Source organism: Heloderma suspectum, chromosome 8, assembly GCF_057233095.1.
Source record: "Heloderma suspectum isolate Gila_16-S chromosome 8, 16-S_ref, whole genome shotgun sequence".
NCBI lineage: Eukaryota > Metazoa > Chordata > Lepidosauria > Squamata > Helodermatidae > Heloderma > Heloderma suspectum.
Window position 1 is genome coordinate 20,340,915 of NC_139465.1, and position 21,449 is coordinate 20,362,363.

Consider the following 21,449-nt stretch of genomic DNA (forward strand, 5'->3'; position numbering starts at 1 on the left):
GAACTGGGTCCAGGACTGAGCCCTGCAGTACCCTGCCCATTACCTCTCCCCAGTTTGAGAAGACCCCATTGATAAGCACTCTTTTGAGTCCAATTCTGTAGCCAACTGCGGATCCACCGGATAGTTGTTTCAACTAGCCCACTTTGCGCTAGTTTACTAATCAGAATATCATGGGGCACTTTGTCAAAAGCTTTGCTGGAGTCAAGGTATTTTATGTCCACAGCATTCCCACAGTTCACAAGGAAGGTTACCTGATCAAAAAATGAGATTGCACTAGTCTGGCAGGATTTGTTCTTGACAAATCCATGTTGGCTTCAAGTAATCATTGCATGGTTTTCAAGGTGCTTACAGATGGATTGCTTTATCATCTGCTACAGAATTTTCCCAGGGATTGATGTCAGACTGACTGGTCTGTAGTTCCCAGGTTCCTCTTTTCCCCCCTTTTTGAAGATAGGGACAACATTAGCTCTCCTCCAGTCATCTGGCATTTCACCCGTCCTCCATGATTTCTCAAAGATAATAGACAGTGGTTCTGAGAATTCTTCTGCCAGTTCCTTTATTACTCTAGGATGCAGTTCATCTGGCCCTGAAGATATGGGCTGAGCTGACGTAGGAACTGAGCACTTCTCCCTTTTCTTTGTCATCTGTTATCATTTTGCCATTCTTATTTAATAGTTGAACCACCATTTCTTTCCTCTGTCTTTTACTATGCATGTATCTGAAGAAAGCCTTTCTGTTGCTTTTAGCATCCCTCGCTAACCTCAGCTCATTCTCAGCTTTAGCCTTCCTGATGCCATCCCTGTAAATCTGTGCTACCTGTACACTTTCCTTTGTATCTTGGCCTTCCTTCCACTTCCTACGTGTGTCCTTTTTTTTGTTTTCAGGTCACCTCTAAGCTTTTTGTGAAGCCAGTTTGGCTTCTTCTGTTGTCTTCTGCCTTTTTTTCTTGTTGGAATTGTTCATAATTGTGCCTTTAGAATTTTGTTCTGTTTGTTTGCCATTGTCTGGGCATTAGTATATAGACATCGAAAACCATGTGCTTTATAGTCTGGCTTTCTTCCTACACGTTTAAAAAATAATCGTTTTGAAGACTATTATTGGGCGCTATTAGAGCTGTTCTCTCTGTTGTGGTGCATGAGCCTTCGTCCATTATCACCCCCAACTTTACGTCTCCCCCCGTCCCCCGGTAGGATTCAGTTTAAAGCCCTCCTGATGAAGTTCTTCATTTTGGGGCCAAACACATTCTTCCCAGCCCTTGTGAGGTGCAACCCATCCCTTGCCAACAGTCCATCTTCCAGGAAGCATAACCCATGGTCCCAGAATCCAAATCTCTCGCAATGGCATGATCTTCATAGCCAGTCATTCACCCGGAGTGTTATTCTTTTCCTTGCTACCCTTCTTCTAACTATTGGAAGGATGGATGAGAAAAATATCTGGGCCCCAAAGTTCTTGAGTTTCCTTCCCAAAGCTTCAAAGTCTGATGTGATTTCTTCGTAGCTCCGCTTGGCGGTATCATTTGTTCCCATATGGATGAGAAGAGAGGGATACCTGTCAATGAGTTTTATGAGTGTAGGCAACCCTTCAGTCATGTCTCTAATCTGTCCTCCTGGGAGACAGCATCCCTGGAGAGTCTACGGGTCTTCATGACATACTTGGGTTTCAATCCCATGCAGCAAGAGGTCTCCTACAACTGCTACTCTTCTTGCTGTTGTAGGCCTTGGTATCATTGCCTCTGCTTGACTGACCTTCAGCCTCTTCCTCACTCTTATGTGGGGTCCCCTGTAATTCTTCCTTTGCAGGCTGTCCTCCAGTGTCACCCTCAAGTACCTGAAAACAGCTCCATAGTTCCACTGCTTCCACTGATGCAGAGTGGCTTCTAGTTCTTCTGCTCCTGTCACCCTTTCCCAAGGAGTATCCTCTACTTCATTTTTCCTTGCCTCAGCATTTTCCACTTCTGCCTCAGCTTACAGTTGCTCTTGTGGCTTCTGTACTTCACTTTGCTGCTGTAGTTCCACTGTTCTAAGAACTCCTTGTCTACTCTTATTCCCTGGAGGGTCGCCACTCACCACTCCAGTCCTCTTACTTTTTCTTCCAACAGTGTAATCAACTTGCACTTGTTGCACATGTAGGCCATGTTTATCTCAGGCAAGAAAACAAATATTGCACAGACCTTACAGGTCACCACCATTGGAGTCTTTTCCTTCCACAGTCTCTATTTCGTTTATATTTCTAGCTTTTTGATTATACTGGGATTGCCTGTGCTTTGTCCTCTATTCACTGGAGATTAACAGCAAAGTCCCACTGGTGTGCAAGTGTGTGTTAAAAGAAAAAGATTTTTTTAAAAAAATGTTAGGGGCCTCCCCTGCTGAACTCCTGCTCAGTCTCCGTGTTTGCTCACTCTGATCACTTGCTCTCTGGGAGCTTGCTTGCTTGCTTGTATAGCCCCTAGACCAGCTGGAGCAGCTTCCTCTGCTCAGCTCAGAGACAGGAAGCAGACTATTATGAGGTTGGTACAAAGATAGCTCATGGCTGGGGAAAACCCAAAGCAAACAGATAAGTTTTCAACAAATGCCTAAAACACGCCAGCACTGAGGGGAGATCATGCCACAGGGTAGATGCTACCACAGAGAAGGCCCATCTCCATGTCATCACCAAACAGAAATCTGTAGGCCACACCACAAACTGAAGATCAAAATGGCCTGGGAGGGTGGCATAGGTAACCTGGTCCTGAGTTGTATTAGAGTTCATATGCTAATACCATCACCTTAAACCTAACTCTGTTTGCAGCCAGTGTAGATCCTTTAGGACAGGCATAATATGTGCATGGTAAGGCACCTCTGTCAGGAAAATACTTTATACAAGCCAGGTCATTGCTCCATCTAGCCCAGTATGATCTTTTCTGAGTAGGAAAATCCCTCTAAGGTTTCAGGCAGAGAGATTTCCCAGGCCTCTTACCCGAGATCATTAATCAGACCTTTCATGGATGGAACTTGCAGCCTTCTATACACAAAGAATATGCTGTACCACTAAGCTACAGCTCCTCCCTGAAACAGAACTCCTGCTCCATATGGGATCAAACCTATGTTGGTGTTATCAGCACTATGCTCTAATGAGCTGCACAGCACTGCCACAGGAAAGCTATGGGGACACAGAATCATAGGGTTGGAAGGGGCTTACAAGACCATTGAGTCCAACCCCCTGCTCAATGCAGGAAGCCTGATCCCCAGGTGGTCTCCCATCCAAGTACTAACCAGGACTGACCCTGCTTAGCTTCTGAGATCAGGCACATCCAGGCTTTTGCTTGCAAAAGCATAGCATTTAACTTTCATGTAGTGCATGCTAATGGTTATATCAAGTAATCAGATACCAAAGGCGCAATCCTATGCATGTTTAGACAGAAAAAAAAGTCCTACATGGCTGGCTAGGGAATGCTGGGAGTTGTAGGACTTTTTCTATGTAAACATGCATAGGATTCCGCCCTAAAGAACTATTAAGTACTGGGGGGAAGGGGTTAATCTACTCCAGACATGACTGCAGTATTCCCAAATATTATCAAGAAGATAGCAAAATGATAGCTGCAGTGTAGAAAGCATCTATATTTGTAACTTTATCACCTCCATAAATGTTTTTGAGGCTCAGTAAGAGGCATCATTCTGTGCGGCCTCAAACAGATGTAGTTAATTAAGTCAGGATCTACGCACAGGAAATTATGCACTACTGAAGAACACATGGTACACCTGTTAATAATGAAGCAGTTGTGAACAAAGCTTGGCAAACCATTTCAGACATGGGAGAACTCTGCTGTTCCCACTCAAAAACAAGGAAGAATAAAGACGGAATTCAATTCTAACCAAGACAATGACTTAAATAATTTTTTGCCATTAAAAAGCAAAAAGATGTTCTGCTATATGGCAATCCATCAAATCAAGAAATAGAAAATAATGCTGAACTCTGCAAGAGTGATCCCTCAAAGTGCTTGCTTGTCTCATAGATGTTATTTTTACTATCATTAACATCCTTATTTTGTCATCCCTGGCCCCATCTACATGAGCCATTTACTCCTTTGGGACATATGATGCAGTCACCACTTTGCAGCCCAACCGTGGTTTTCACCTGGAAAATGCGGATTTCCCAAGACGTGTTTTGCTACAATGTTTGTGCTTTGCTGTGGGTTTCCCGTGGTTGCGAGCTGTCTGTCTCTTCCCCGAACTGACATTGCATTTTGTGTTGGACATGTTGTAGGTATGCCCAGTGCTTGGTCACTCTATGATGCCCCTTCACTCCTCCCTGTTCCTTCGCAGCTGCGCAGTTAGAGGTACGGGTAAGCGTGCTCATTTCCTCAACCACACTTTCACACACCTTTGCAGCTTCATATCTTCGCAATGGCTGCTTTGGAGTCAGTGGCCAAGGCCCGGGAGGTCTCAGGGGAGCAGAAGGTCCAAGATCAACTTTGCTCCAGCCACCACTTTGGAATGATGGGTAGGCATGTTCCTCTCATGGGCACATGTGAACCATCATGAGAATCTTGGGCTGGAGAACTGCCAAACAGTTGGCATGGTAAAGAAGGTGCAGACCACCCACATTTTACCTAATGAGGAATGGACACAAAAGAACCCCTAAAATACAAAACAGCCACTAAAACCCGAAGTGTCACACCCCCACCCTCATGTGCCTGTGCAGCTGCACATTTAAATATAAAGGTTAAAAAAAAGGGCAGCGCGACTGCCACAGTTTACTTCGCTTCAACGGCTATGTGTCAGGGCACAGTGGATTTTCCCGTTGCAGAAGTCCACAGTAGATCACGTGTGTACCGCAGCAGAAGCTAATTTGCACCTGCGATGCTGCGCAGTTACGACAGAGTGAAGATTGAAAGAGGTGCCATGTAGATGGGCCCCCCGTTTCTTCATTTCAGCCTTCTCCCTTATTTTCTTCCATTACTATCTTCTACCAGTCTTTCATAACAATTCTTGCTAGTGTTTTTTTTAAGGGAGTGTTGGTGGTGGTAATGTACTTGGCATGCCTCAGAAACCTAAGAAGAATCCAATATTAGCGAAATAGGATGTGTGTGCAATATAGGAATATCTGAGACAGCAGAAGACCAGACACAGCCATTGGGAGTCTGTTTTACACCAAACAGAATGGGGCAGATTAACCTGCAGTAACAGTGTGGTGTAATTTAGGCTCTTAAGAATAAACAGCACAAATTAAGACTGATATGCTGCAAACACCAAAGCAATTCAAGTAGCACTTTATTGAACTTAGATCCCTAGAAGGAAGCAGAATTTTTTTTCAGAGTGGATTTTTACTGCAGTAATAGTTTTACATCAAGCCTTTAGTACAGCAATGAAAATGGGCTTCAGTTGCCAGTTAACCAGATGGCAGGACAGCCTTTAAACTGGCAGTTTCACATTTTAGAACCTTCAAAAAACAAATCACAGTTCAGTTAAGATCTATAAAAAATTGTCCTCTTTAAAAATAAAAAACCCTCAGTCAAGATTTTAAGATCCAATTTGACCTGGCATTCTGAGAAGTAAGAGTAATTCTCTCATGAGCCAGGTTTATACAGGTTCCTTTTTAAAAATCTGTATTTGTTGATGTTGCTTTCGGAGCTATGAATAAAACTAAGGGTGCATCTAATTACACCATCAGATAGTGTAAGGCCTCAATTGTTGGTTGTCTGTCCGTTATTATTTCTGGAAATCTTTACTTGTTTTTAGGAGTGTTCTTATCTATTAACACTGTGTAGTGGGATGGGGGTGGGTGGGGTCTGGCTCTCATCACCCCAAACTAAGGGAGATCACCCTTCTTGTAGAAGATGGGACATGCCTTGCTTTTGGATCCAGTGGAAACATCCAGTCAGGTCTCCGTACACACTTATTCACAGTGCATACAAATTGCCTCTCTGCCCCAAAACATTAGAGGAAACACACAGGAAGGCTTATTTGTGATCACAAATTGAGAGGTCTTGTATCTACAAATCTGTCCAAGCAAAATGCACAATTTTTATTTGTATAAGTATGGGGGTCATAGATACTGCTTTGCTGTTTGGCTTGTGCAACAGCAGGGCCAGCCCAAGATATTTTGCTGCTTGAGACAAATAATAAAATGGCCTCCCATTCCACATGCAGAAGCCAGCTTGAGAGACAGCTGAATCTTGGTTCAACATTGCTAATGGGGCAGTGTCCTCCACCACATCTAGGAACAGCAAGCCAGCTTAGGGGTGTAGGACAGGCTGCAGAATATCCACAGCTGTGTCCTCCAATACCTCACTGCTTCCCCTCCGCCAGCCTCCAGCATCTGCGGTCTCACTCTACCTAATCGTAGGGCCAGCCCTGTGCAACAGAATCATGGCATCCAGACTCCCAGTACTCTGAGAATTCATTATTATTTATTAACAGAGCTTTTCTATCTCTTAGGGTTGCAGAGAAAAGCAGCTTCAAAAAAAAGACAATAGTGATCTCTGCTAACCGCTTTCCTAGCTAAGGACAAGAACTTCAGTCTGCCCATTTCTTCCTAATGGACCCCACTCCTGCCTTTCCTGCTTTTTCCTACTGCTTGCAAATATCAGTGAGCTCTTACTTTCCTGTACCATTCCACAAATGGCTTTGATTTATATATATTTGTTTACACACCCAGCCAGTGTTAAGGTCTACTGCAGACAAAATGCTGGGCTCCTACAAACAAGGGCCAAGCCTTCAGAATGCACATCCTCATCGCCAGTTCAAATTCCTCTTTTTCTTCCCTTGTCAGCTTAACCATGGTTTAGCATTAAATCTGCACTAGTGCTAATCATGGTAAACACTAGCCAGGTTCCCTCTTAACTAGGGTTTGCAAACCTGCCTGAAAGATGGCACCTTTGTGTAGCATTAACCATGGTGATCATCAATGAAGACGTAATGCTAAATCATAATTAACGCTGACAAGGAAAGAACAGAAAAATACCTGCTGGAAGGGAAGCACACAGTCCCAAAGCAGGCCCCCAAGTTGCAAACCATGGTTTTCAGCAAGTTTGCATTACGTTTACACCGGTCCTAACTGGTTGTTCTAAATGGAGTGCGTGGTCGGCTGTGAGAAGAGAAGGGCTTCAGTGATTGTGCCAAATGGAGCCTGTGGTTAGCTGTCAGAAGAGACTGGATAATTGTGTTTGTTAGTTTATGCATGCCTAGGAGTGTTACAACTGCCTGAGGCTCTACATGTTTACTCAGAAGTAAGTCCCTTGGTTCAACTGGTTTTACTTCTGATGAAATATGCACAGGATCAGGCTCCAGGGGTGATGTGAATTACTACGGATCTGTATATAATTGCAAGTTATTGGAAATTGCACTGATATTGAAAAGAAATTCAGAGATCATTTTATTCAAAATAAGTGAAGAATATAAAGTGCTATCCCAAGGCAGAAAAAGGCCAATTTCATTCAAGAAGTCTTTTTTACAACCATAGGAAGAATGTTAAGGAGAAAGGAGGAAATATAGTTAAAATTACAGAGTGCACCTTAATATGAAGACATATCTGCTGTCTAATCAATTCTGCTTATTGACTGAAGATCCTAGTTGTTTAAGTAAACCAAAGCATTCATCTGCAACAGTGAAGGAGGAAAAAATGGCATTATCGTTTTTTGAAAATAAAAGATAATATGAAAAGTAGCGCCAATCTAGGAAGCAGATGTTAGGAATAATAGACGATTCATCTGTCACAGTTTGCATCAAGAAACATTAAAGGGATTGTATAAAAGTAATGTATGTTTTCAGTATTAATCACCTATCCCTCTTGAATAAGACACAGTATAAATGCAATGCTAAAACCTTTAAACCAGCATTCCAGCAGACTAAAGAAAAGGCTGTGTTGGTGCAATTTGTATTATTAATGCTCATGCTATAAAGAAAGTTGGCTTTTTGTTTAAATACACATTTTTGCTTTTGCTCAAAATACATAATAAAGCAAATTTAAAAAAAAAATCAGATCCAGAGTTCTTATTGGTACAGTTAAATCAGATCCACAACACTTTGCAAAGTGCTTAACATTTCTCCACAACGGCCCTGTGAATGAGGTAGACCACTACTGAGGGAATGAAGACTGAAAACTATAACCATACCCAACATCACCTATAGATGAACTCAAATTTGAACCCAAATCTAAGATGGACACTATCTACTGCCCTACAGTCGTTCTTGTTAAGTTCAGGTTAGTTTAATTTGTTCTTAAGTGAATTTCATTAATTCCACAGAGGTGTAATAGTTCATTACAGTAGATTACTGTGATATCCTGAGGTATAACTGGAATTAGATGAGTGATCATAATAATTTAAAATTAATCCCTTGTACCATTTTATTGAACTAAATGAAAGAAAGCCATCAAAGGATATTTATTATGAACAGGGGTAAAGCAATTGTTAATATGGTTATGGGAAGAGAACTTATCCTAAGACAGAACAAGAACTTCTAATGTTCTTTCCTCTATAGCCCCACCCTGGGTCCCCAGATGTTGTTGGCCCAAAACTCCCATCATCCCTGACCACTGGCCATACCAACTGGGGATGATGCGAATTATAGTCCAACGACATCTGGGGACCCAAGTTTAGAACCCACTGCTCTACAGCATAGAAAACATCCATAGAAGTAATCAAGTACTATATCCTAGACAAAACTGTTTCATTATTTCTCCTAACCATTTCTCCCTTTGCAGAACTAACCATGGTGCAACATTACATCTGCACCGATGTTAATACCATCCATGGCTAGCAGCAGAGTTTACAAGAATGGTAGTAGCTGGTTTGTAGACCCTGGTCAAAGCTAACCATGCTTAGCATTAACACCGGTGCCAATGAAATGCTGCATCAAGGTTAGCTCTGAAAAGGACTGGGAACAGTAGGGTTCGGGTGCAATAGGGAGGGATAATCGTGAGATCAGGAACATTATGCCTGCTCTGTGCCTGTGAGCTGGACACTCATATATAGGGGTACGGAGCCTAAATTTCCCTCTTGGATTTTGAAAAATAAGCAGGTATGCCAACATTATGAGAGAACTGGAGCAGGGGTAGGTGCACCACTAAAAGCAAAGGAAAAGGCATGCCTCAAGTTGATGTTAGAATGCAATTTATTTTTTGAAGACTATCTTCCAAAGGGGTAAAAGGTAAGTATCATTTTGACCAGGTTAAAAAAAAAAAAAAGTTAGTTGGGGCCACCCAGAGTGACTGAGCATGCTGCCTCCTGCACATTCGCTGCTTCCACTTTGCATCTGCTTTGCTAACAACCCAGGAATGCCTCATTCCTCGGTTGCTTGTCATGATGTGCGAACCCAGAACTCTTGCGTTGTTGAGGGAGAAACAACCCAGAGTTTAACCTAACAACAAACCAGAGGTTAAAACTCTGGGTTGTTTCTCTCAACAACCCAGTTCTGAGTTTGCATGGAACAATAAACAGGAACAGAGCAATCCTGGGTTGTTTACAAAACCAGATGCAAAGGGGAAGTAGCAAGCGGGTGGGAAGCAGCCCACCCACTTGGTCTAGGATGGGCCCGACTAAGTATGGGTTGTTTAACTCATAGTTGGTTGTTACATGTGAACTGGGTCTTTAAATTAGCTGCTTTTGCTATACTAGAATAAGACCCATAAAGTCTCTTTGCCCCAAGGAAGGTCTACAGTCAAAACTTGATAGGCACTCTTTACTGCAAAATCGCTACTTCTCAGCATCAGCCTGAAGCCCACCCCTTCCTTCACTCTTCCTGTATGCTAACTCAACTTTTTTTCCTTCTGAAGAAGGCTGGCTGTGGAAATATACATTACACAGGAACATAACATTCACACTGGTTTTACAAGAAAGTTCTGTGAGCTGGAGAGGGCCCAAATCTAGTCACCCTGCTCATATTCAGTCTAGGGTCTAGCTCATCAAATGACAAACAACCCCAACTCATTTCACTTACCTGCAGCAAGAGCAACTGCTACAGCCTGTTGATTTGCAGCACTCAGAATCTGAACACCCATGGGGAGAAGAGGACATGTCTTTTTCACTGTGGCACAAATGACTGCCATGGCTGCAGTAATTTCTGCGCTAACATCAACTGTGTATGGCCGATCATGCATATTTTCTACAATCAAGCCATCCTGTGGGAATACATACAGAGGAAGCTTATTAAATTCAGAAGAGCTGCTCAAAAATAAACAGAGAACTTTGCATATAGTGGATATATTTGTAGATAATGTTCAATAAATTTGCATTGTAATCACATAGCAGGCAGCACAGCACAGTATCCATCCACCTAGTAGAGAACCTGAAGCCTTATACTGTATCCTGAGATTTCTCAGCTTTCACTAATAGCAATGAAAGAAGTTCACTTGGATGTATGTGCTTAATTAAGCACTGGATTGCTTAATTTGCCCACATTTCTAGTCTGCATGATTAAAAACCAATAGGTTTCTTTGCAAGACATTTAACAGGAAGACAGGGCAAGAGAATGGGAAAGATTCTCTTCCTCCTCTGCTCCCTCCGCCTACCAAAGTTTTATTGAAAAAAACAAAACAGGCACTCCACTTTTACTTAACCTAACTCTAAATCCAAACTTGCCTCTAACACTTCAGATATCCCTACACACTGACTCACACGTCACCAAGAAGTCATGGTTAACAAACTGTGGGTTGCTGAAAATGCAGCTAGCATGCATGCTGGTTCCCATGCACCCACTTCCACTGCGATAAACAACCCAGGGATGTCCCATCCCTGGGTTGTTTATGTGATGTCCAAACCCAGAACTCTGGGTTGTTGGAAGATGAATAACCCAGAGTTTGAACCAACAACCCAAAGTTCCGGATTCAGAGTTCATATAAACAAACCAGAAACAGGGCATTCTGGGTTGTTTATCACAGCAGAAACTGGTAGAAATGCTGGAACCAGTATGCATACTCACTCCTGCTACATTTCCAACAACCCATGGTTTGTTAATCATGAGTTGTTGATGACCTGCAAACTGCGTGACTGGATTTAGACAATTGTATCTTGGTTTAGTAAGGTGAGAGATGAACAAACCTTTTGCCTGCATAAGCAGCCCCTTCCCTCCTTCCTTTTCAGCACACTGCAATTAACCCCAGAAATCTTCACTTAACCATAGTTTTCCTGTTATATTTGAATTGGGAGAGTATGTTATCCAAGTTCAGAACCAGCTTGGGGTCTTGGTTTAAACCAACACTGATAACTATAGTTTCCCAGTTCAAGCATATGGGAAAACTATGGCTAAGTGAAGATTCTCTGGCTTATAGGGATGTGAGATGAGGCAGCAGAGAAACAGAGCAGGAGGGGAAACAGCACATGTATCTCTCAGCTTATTAAGCCAAGATAAGACTGTCCAAACTGGCCACTCACAGATCAGAATTAAAGAAGCTAACGTTTTGTAATTGGGATATGTTCCTTATTTGTAATCATCAGGGTCATCATACATTAAAAAGCATTGCATAAAAACAGTTTTGGAGAGAATTATTGTGGATCGTAGATAGTCTCCCAGTAATACAGATGCATTAAGATAGGGTAGGAAAAAGCTCATTTTGGGGGTACTGGGGCATATAAGCATTACTCTTTTTTAGATTTGCTATGAAATGGACTTTTAGCTACCTTGAGATGCAGTTCCTCCCACTTATAAAATCCGCTGGCAATAAGGGAGAGAACGCCCCAACATTTCAGAAGGGGCTTATAACGCAATGTGGGAAGCAGTGCTCAAATTATAAAAGAGGGAAGGGCTTTAATAGAATCTGCAAGCCCTAAACCCTGATCCTCACCAATTTTAGCAAAATTATGACTCTGCCATTATATTCCAAACACAGTAGCTAAGGGTGCAATCCTATTCCTCTTTAGACAGAAAAAAAGTCCGACAACTCCCAGCATGCCCCAACCAGCCATTCTGGCTGGGGTATGCTGGGAATTGTAGGATTTTTTTCCCATCTAAATAGGCGTAGGATTGCACCCTAAGAGAAGGGCGCCAGCACAAGAGATAAGGGGGCTGGGACCTCTCCTACCCCATCACCCTGCAATTCTAGCATTGGTAGGAAGGAAATACTGTGGTTAAGTAAAGCCAATTAAAAGCCCCAGTGTATGTACCAAGTTAATTAACAGCTGTTAGTAACTCTAGCATTACTCTGACATTGAAGATAATACCAGAAAACAAGCTTAAAGCTAAGGTGTAATACTGGAGTTTTTAAGCAAAAACAAAAAATATATTATTTTTCCTTCCAAAGAGATTACTGGCAAAAGTGACTGTTGGTAGAAACATTCACCTGCAAAAATGCCCTGACTAACAGAATGCGTTTTGTAAAGCAATCATATAAAGAATTAATGTTGAGCTCAATTATACTCCTTTTGAATAAGTGTAAAGTGCAAAGCACACTAAATTATAACTTTCATTTTCAATTATGTGCCACCAAGTCAAATCTTAATACTCCCAACAGAATAGGGGGATTGAATCAGTTGTGATGACTGAGGGATCTGCTAAGCAAAGAAAGTAATGCAAGTCAGGAGAGAAGATGCTTATTCAAAATAGCTTGCGGTTCCGTTTTTGATCCACTTCTCTCAATAAACAGTTTGCAAGGATTGAGAAATCAAAAGAAATAAGGGACTTGTAAAAGGGAGGATCAAGACACATTGGGCCTGTTCACATGATCACTGCAGCCCATCACTGCGGTGCGTGCTGGTGGCCATTTTTAATATTCAACCCCCGGCAGGGGTGCTATGGTTTGTCATGTTGCATTACAACCCATCCAAATAAGCCATGGTGGGCTGCAGTGATCATGTGAACCAAGTCCAGGTATTCTTCCTTTAGCTCTGTGGAAGCATAGAATAGAAATGTAATAACTAGCTTCCATCTATAGCACTTTATTAATAGTTATTTAACATGCAAGGTGCTTTACAATCAATGGTCAATTGTCTTTACAGCAGTCCTGCCACTCTGTTTTAAAGACTGAGAAATGTGGCAAAGAGAATGTAACTTGCTCAAGATGATGTAAAACTAAGAGGGGAGACAAAGCCTTAAAATGCTGCTCAGAAGTAGAAAGTAGAATGCTGCTCACACCAAAATGCTGTGTGGCTGTCAGGGTGCCTTCAAAACTCCAGCAGCTAAGGAAGCTGCATAGAGCAAGTGAATGGGTGGGAATGGGCTGGCAAGAGAACAAGTGAACAGGCAGCACCTTTATATCTATGTCTCTCTTTCTCCATCCTCCTTTTCCAGCTATTCCATCCACTCCATTCTGCCTCCCACCCAGTTTTCAGTTTTTATTCTCTCAACAGTCAGCATTATGTGGGCACTGGGCATGCTCAGTCCACCTTGGGCTGTTTTTTCGGGGGGGGGGAGGGTTCCCCCCTAAGGATTCCCCCCCCTCAAGGTTATTTGTACTTCTGAAAACCTCAGGGTTCCCCCCAAGTTACCCCAAGTCTATTTTTACCTTCCTCTTGTGCATGGCTACAGAAGCAAAGGCACTCAGATAATTTAACCCAAATTAGAGTACATAATTTAAATTAAGGTACGTAGTATACCCAATACCTTTCAACTGCTAATCTTCTTCAGGGTCAAAAAGATCTTACATTTATCATTGCAGCTGTTCACTTGGGCAAGCTATAGTTGAATGATAAAGCATCGTTTTGTGGCTTTGCCTCCCTTTTATATTTTGGGTGGTGCCCCTTTTTTCCTGATCACATTCACTTTTTTCCCTGATCATCTCCAGTCCGTGGCTGAGTGGCTATGTCATCACACATCTCCTAGGTAGAAGTTCAATACTGTCAACTGGGCTCTCCACTTCCACACATTAGCAAGTAACACAAGGAACCAGAATCATTCATATCTGTATTCAGAATTGCTTAATGGATAATTTTCTTCTTTATTGACTCCTATAAATCAACACTGCATCCTTCATGATTTAGAGGACACAGCTACACCTTTTACAGATAAAACTCTAGACCATCATTATTTTCAAAATGTCTTTAAATTCTTCTGACAGCACTTAGGCGAAAATATAAGAATGCCTCTTATTAAAAAATTTAAAACGAAAGCCTCAAACATTATTCCTTTGAGTACAGCCAATTGTGTATACTATTTATAGAGCCATTAGAAAATCAATACAATTTTACATTTTAGTGCTATAGCAGCATCTTCCATCAATGGAAAGAACCTAAACCACACAGGTCTAATTAAAAGATGAATGCAAATCTGCCCGCAAGAATCAACCCCCTTTTCCCAGATATTTAATTGTATGTTTTCAGTATTACAGTACATGATGCCACTCCACACCAACCTTTAACAATTATTTATTATTTATTATTTTATTTATTGCATTTATACCCCGCCTTTTTTCCTCTTGCAAGGAACCCAAGGCGGCTTACATTATCCTCCTCCTCTCCATTTTATCCTCACAACAACAACCCTGTGAGGTGGGTTGGGCTGAGAGTCTGTGACTGGCCCAAAGTCACCCAGTGAGCTTCCATGGCAGAGTGGGGACTAGAACCCAGATCACCCGAGTCCCCAGTCCAGTACTCTAACCACTACACCACAGCAGCTCTCAATACAACTCTGGGTATTACACCAATTTTTTTAAAAGATATTTTGGTTCTATCAAATAAGTTCATACTCATTTGATTTGTAGGATATTTTAAATTAGAGACTGAGCTGGTTCACACGTCATGATAGCCCACCATGGGTTAATTTACCTGTGGGGACTGTTGTGCCATGCCAGGTACCCTTGGGGCGTCATTTTTGCATAGTGCCCAGCTTGCTGTAGGTTGTCACGTCATGCAAACCCAGGCAGCAAGGGTTGTTTGAAGGTTAGACAATCCTCAAATAACCCTAAAACAAGGCATGGTTCATACGACACGGACGGGTATATTAACCCATGGTGGGCTGTCATCTCATGTAAACCAGGTGGGCTGTCACGTTGTACGAACCAGATCAATGAATAACGTATGCTAGCTGGCATACAGACAAATATCTCAAGACTTTGACTTTATATTTTTATACCAAAGATACAATGCTTTCTACACATTTTTATGTTTACTCAATGTGCATGGATATCCTATGTTATGCCACAATATATATCTATATCAGGTAGTCGATGAAAGGAGCAGAAAGAAAACAGAAGATTTGGAAGTTTGAGCTGAAACCCATAACACAACACAGCACACTTCATGGCATAATTTAGTCAGTTAATAGCAGACAGAGTTCTTGAAATCTTTTACTGAATCTGAACGTGATTTATATTTCACTTTGTGCAGAAAATTTATACTTACTTCTCTGGAGTGGCTATATTTCTGTTTTCATTAATGTGTTTGTTTATGCTGTATTAGTGCAAAACAGAGCAAAAACAATAACACTTTTAAGTTGAATGCTTGCATTTGCACCCTCTTTCAATGTGGCAAGAAACTTGTTCTGCCCAAAAGATTCAAATCAGCAACCTACCACAGCTGAGAACTTTCCAGCCTATGGTAGGGAAAGGGGGTCTTACAAGCCCCAACAGGTGCTCAGAAGCTCCCTACATAGCCATTGTTAAAAATAGACTATATCACTTTTCAATGTTCAAAGCACTTTACTATTATAATCATATTTATTAAATATGACAAGAAACTGAAAAGAACTACATCAGAGAAGTGTGAGAGGCAAAAGGAACATTTTTCTTTTTCCACATAAATAGTCTTACAACAATCAGAACTCTGAATCCGAGGACCAATCAGACACAAACCACACATGAACTAGCTGCATTAGGAGATAGAACCAAGATCACTGTGCCAAATTTGGCCTGTGCCAAATCACTGATCACAACTCCACACAAGAACAAACATGTCTTTAAGGAAATCCTGTTTGCTGGCTACTGTTACTCATATGCATGGAAGCACCCTTAACTTTTCAAGTGGACTGTTAGAAATTCCTAGTTGTTGCTTTCATAAAATTAAACTAAATATCCCCTTTATTATTATTAATAGGATAAAACTATAGCCCAAATACTTATGCCACAATCCTATACTGTTAATTGATGTATGAATTTTAAATGCTCAAAAGTGAGCTTTTACCAAAACTAGTACTTTAGTAATAAAATCACGAGTCATCTTCTCTGAGTTGAACTATTTGATCGAATAGTTCAACTTAAGATATGGGGGCAAGTTTAGAAAAGGACTTTTAAAAATTATGTCCTTGATAGTTGATTCCCCGCGCCCCCCCAATGTGCTACTGCAGGGTTCATTAATTGCTAAATGCTACTTTTAAAATGGATTAAGTTCAAAAATCAGCAAGGAACTGCAGTCACCATGATCCTCCAATACTGTCATGCCATTTTAGAAAGCTTTACTAGTTTTGTTTTAAAATTTTAATTTCCTGAATAGCTATGCATTTTTCCACTGTGCAAAGCCAGCACTGGAACATTTCTTTAATCCAATTACCAAAAAAGAAAAACCTGAGAATAGCGGCATGGCTATCCCCCTTCCATTACATATGTATGGGGTATCACACTACTGGAACTGGATTAGGGCTAGTGCAAGTACTAACAATAAGATTTGTTCTCTATATTTCTATGGGAATACTTAAGAATAGCTCTGCTGGGCCAGACCAGGTCTACCTTGTCCAGCATTCTAGCCATAAAAGCCAGCAAGTTGCCTCTAGTTTCTGATGTCGGTAGCCATCCCATCTTGTGTAATTAATTCTAACAAGTTAATTATGTGTTGTGTGTACCAGGGCTACCTTTTTTCGCTCCTGAAGTGCCTGTTAGTTTCACTGGTCATGACCCAGAGTTTTAGTATTTGGAGGCAAGAGGAAAAGACTCCTTCTGTCCACACCATTCATAATTTCTGAATGAAAATTTTAGAAAACAATGAAGATGTTTATGGGATAAGGCAGCACCACAATCTGGGGGTGCAGCTCCTCCGGTGACATTGATGTTTAGCTACAGATATCTTATGCCAAAATGTTGTTTAGTGATTCCATAAAAGCAATAATGTTGGTATATTTCCCCCCTTTATAAAAAAGCAGAACCCAGAAAAATTGAGGGGGTTCTAAACTCCTCTGAATCAGTCACTGCATATAATCTTGTCATGGCAATTTTGACTGTGTTTGGCAAAACAAGCATATAGCAGCTACAATTTTTCAGCACAGATGGCATCATGTCTGAGCATTCACTTGTTTTCATTAATATGCTCCAACGTTATAAATCTTCCATATTTATTATGTTCTTTTAAAAAAGAATCACTAATGCATCAAACAAGCCACCTTCTTAAAAAAAAAAAAAAAACCAATAACTGAGGATTTGCTTTCATCAGTCATGTGTGCATACCACTTTGAAACAGCAAGATGTACTTGTAATCCTTTCTCCACTTCACAGTTTCAGCTAAAAATTTAAAGGGGCTAGGGAAAAGTTATAGCTACAAAAAAGCAGCGACTGATAGACCAATCACATTAATTTAGACTCCCTCAAATCAGTAGAAACACACCAGTGTTAAATGGTATGTCAGTTGTCTGAAAGAATGTTCGTGACAAAATTAGATGAAATTGAAAATCTACTGTAGGGCTATATTTTTAATGGAACCAACTAAAATATGACAAAACTAAAATGCTGGCTGGGGAATGCTGGGAATTGTAGGCCTTTTTCTGTCTCAACATGCATAGGACTGCACCCTTAAACAAGATGCAGGAGATGTTTTGCAGACCTAGTTGGATTAGCATCTCAAGGTGCAAGACAGATTTTAACATGCATCTTGGGCTACTGGGAGAAAAAAGGAAGAACAGGTGTTTTCCTGTCAGGGCCTATAAAATCTAGTAGTTGCTCAGTGCTCCTGGGAGGCAGTGAACAAAAATAAAGAGCAAGTCTTTATATTAACAGAGCTGGAAATTAATTGGTAGGTAAAATAAATAAAGCCAACTTGGAATACCATGTATCTAGTGGTAGGAGGGGATTATTTCACTGATCTACAACCCCTGAAGCTGCCAATAGTGGAGTTTTCCTCCACGGAGCTAATAGCAACTTTGGGTTTGGGGTCTGGGGAAAGCACCCCGACTTCCAAAGCAATCATGCAAGGATGCTAAATACTAAAAAAAACCCAAAAACAAAAAACAAAACACCCCACAGGGAATCCTTATCACAGATCTCCCATGATATATCAAGTTTGGTCTTTGGTCTCTTTTCTTTACACAAATCCTGCACCCCTAAATCTAACTGTGTCCCTCGATCATCCAACAACTAGTTTTAAATTGCACACAAACAATATTTAGAGGCGTAAGCAAATCATGAAAATGTTTCAGATTTTATTAGCTTGTTCCATTCACTGCTTTGCAGCCTGTTTCCCACCAACAAAACTTGAAGGGCTGTACTTTCTAACTGTAGCATCACAACATCACAAACCATGACATTATTGCAGTGTTATCCAAACATTATTTTGGTGTTGCAGGCAGATATGCCACAGCCTATATTTTAGGATCAGGCACTTATGTTAATCATTCATTTATTTATTTGATTTGTACCCACCTTTCTACCAAGAAAAATGGCAAGGCAGCTTACAATCATAAATAAAACTTGATTAAAATAATAAAAGAAATGCATTAAAATACAATTAAAAACACAGAACAACAGAATAAAAACAACATTCACGCCAACAGACCTGCTTACGCACCAAAGGCCTGCTTGAATAAAAAAGTATTTGCCTGCTGGCAGAAGGACAGCGGAGAGGGAGTGACCCTAGCCTCCCTTGGCAGTGAGTTCCACAGCTTGGGAGCAGCCACCAAGAAGGCCCTGTTTCATGTTGCCATCGCACGTCACTCTGAAGGTAGTGGCCTTAAAAGAAGAGCCTTTCCCAAAGATCCTTAGACTTGGGCAGACCCATATGGGAGAAGGCAATCTTTTATACAGCCTGGTCCCAAGCTGTATAGGACTTTATGGGTCATAACCAGCACTTTGAATTCTGCCTAGAAACACACCAGTACCCAGTGAAGCTTTTTTAACAAGGGAGTCATGTGCTCTTTGTAACCGGCCATTAGTCCATTAAAGGCACAATCCTATGGATGTTTAGACAGAAACATTCTGTCTAGATGTGCATAAGAATGCGCACTAAAAGACTTTTCTCTGAAAGGTTGTGTTGTTTTTGGCACTATTTGGAACTGCAGCTCTGAGACCATTGGCCCCTTAATTTTGATAACAGTTTGAAATTCACAGTAATCTGAGCTAATCTTCGTTAAATATACACATGCACAAAGAAGAAGAAAAGACCAAAACAAGTTTAAACCACAAGATGACAGTTCTATAAAATCCTTATAGAAGATACAGGAGTATAGTCTGATATGATTCAGCTGCACAAGTTAAAGGGATGTAGCCCCAAGCAGTGCTTGGATGGGAAGCATATGTAAGCTGCTCTAAGCTCCTTGGAGACAGAGTGGGACATAATTATAAACAAATAATACTAAGTAACCACATATATTTGCAGAACTAAATACCTCAACATATAACTCTTTCTTCAGCTGTACTTCAAGACCACATGTAAATCTATAGCATTTCTATTTGGGGGCTTATCCTTTACTTTCCTCACACTTCACCACATGCCTTTTCTCACCCATCCCTCCAAACATCTTTCCTACTTCAGCTCTTCAGTTCTTTTCATACATTCCTTTAGGTGAATTTGGTGCCATCTTTTGCCAACTTAAATTTAGACCCCTTGCCTGACTCCAGTTGTAAAGTGGTGTGAATTCATGAACCTATACAGAGTGCCTACTGACAAAAATAATCCGCTGCAAAAAAAAAAAACAGCCAGGAAAGAACACCAGAAGCAGAAACTATTGGTCTGTTTCAGTCCTACATGAAAGCTAGTTACTAGGGCATCACACCACTGCTATGCTAGCAATTTATTTTTACACTACAGGCAGGTTGAGGTAGCGTGTAGCAATGCAGGGATACAGGGTGCAATGGAATGTGTAAAGCATATCCTGACCTTTTAAAAGGACATGCACCCCGTTAAAAATCTGCCAACCTATGGAAATTACTGCGACACCTGAGGACCAATGGAAATTCAAGTCACTAGTACCTGACTGTTGTTGCCTCTGGCTCAAAGTGGCCTTTGAGGTCTTGCCTTCTAAATACATACAGCAGAAGACTGCTTGCCATCGAAAGATCTACCACAGGAAAGTTGTGGTTCGGCAACAGTACAGACAACTGCAAGTTGCACTCGGGTGCACTGACTTTTAATACGATATGCTACACTGCCCTGCAAACAGCCAAGGCATGAGCACCAGTATAACAGGAAGATGGCTAAAACAAACATTGTATGAGCTTAAATAGCTGCATGAAATGCTTAATAGGGAGAGTCAGACCATTGCCCACCTAGCTCAGTTTGTTGACTGACTGGCAGCAGATCTCCAAGGTCTCAGGCAGAGGTCTCTCCCACCCATTACCTGAGATCCTTTAAGTAGAGATGAATCTGAAGCATTACACATGCAAAAGATGAGCTCTAACACTGAGTTATGAGCCCTCTTGTTGTGTTTGGTCCACACTTTGGTGAACCCATCTTTAAAAACATAGTACTCAACTTTATTGACCCTATGAGAAAAAGCTATGGGGGGGGGGGGAGAGGAGTGAAACTGCCTTTCCCCATAAGACACACCTTGGATCACATTGAGACATATAAACTGTTTTATTACATTATTCTTTAAATTGCATAGATACCTTTGATAGAGAGAGCCACGTTCACTCATTCTGCATTAGGCATACTATAATCGAATGGGTTACTAAGTATTTTCTTTTTATCTGGGTGGAGCCTTCCCCAACCTAGCGCCCTCCACATGTGTTGGACTACAACTCCCATGATCAGCTATTGCCTATGCTGGCTCGGGATTATGGGAGTTGCAGCTCAGCACACCTAGAGGGCAACAAGTTAGGGAAGACTGCTTTAATACATGGTAGGAAGCACGAACAGGTATCTTCACATATTTTCCAGCTTCCAGATTATATGTTCCTACGAGTTTTAGGATTATGAAAGCTCCCATACAGAACACTCCCATGAGGAAACACTCTTCATGAGGATAACACGAAGCATAATACATTTGTTTTTAAAATCGCGCTGTATCAAAATAATGCTGAGAATACCCCAGTACCTGTTTGCCTGGACTTCTAGGAATCTGAGACAATCTTCTAGGAATCAGAAATAGGTATTTTAGTTCTGAGTACAACTGTGATATGCTAAATCATCTTGAAAATATAGCTATGATGGTCAACAAACTCAGAAAATGAAAGCCAAGTAAAAAGAACCCCATATGCACTCCAATTACTAATAACAGAACTTATAAACTTGCTTCATGAGTTTCATAGAGGCCAATCTAAGATATTTCACAGTGAGGTGACAATTCCAGATGAAGGCCATTAGAGAATTCATGCAATAACCCCACAGGCCATGACTTCGCACTTACTACATTACATACTATATTATCCATGCAAATGATTGAAGTTGTATCAGAAGACAGGCG

At 41.2% G+C, this 21,449-nt stretch overlaps 1 protein-coding gene across 2 annotated transcripts in view; it reads right to left on the reverse strand.

Moving 5' to 3' along the window:
- Positions 1-21,449, reverse strand: part of LOC146338905 (uncharacterized protein F13E9.13, mitochondrial-like) — a 40,632-nt gene that overhangs the window by 15,719 nt on the left and 3,464 nt on the right. For both annotated transcript variants that reach the window (XM_084813059.1, XM_084813060.1), the window contains exon 4: positions 9,918-10,098. In XM_084813059.1, coding sequence (XP_084669185.1) covers positions 9,918-10,098 — 181 coding nt within the window. The remainder of the gene's footprint in view (positions 1-9,917; positions 10,099-21,449) is intronic.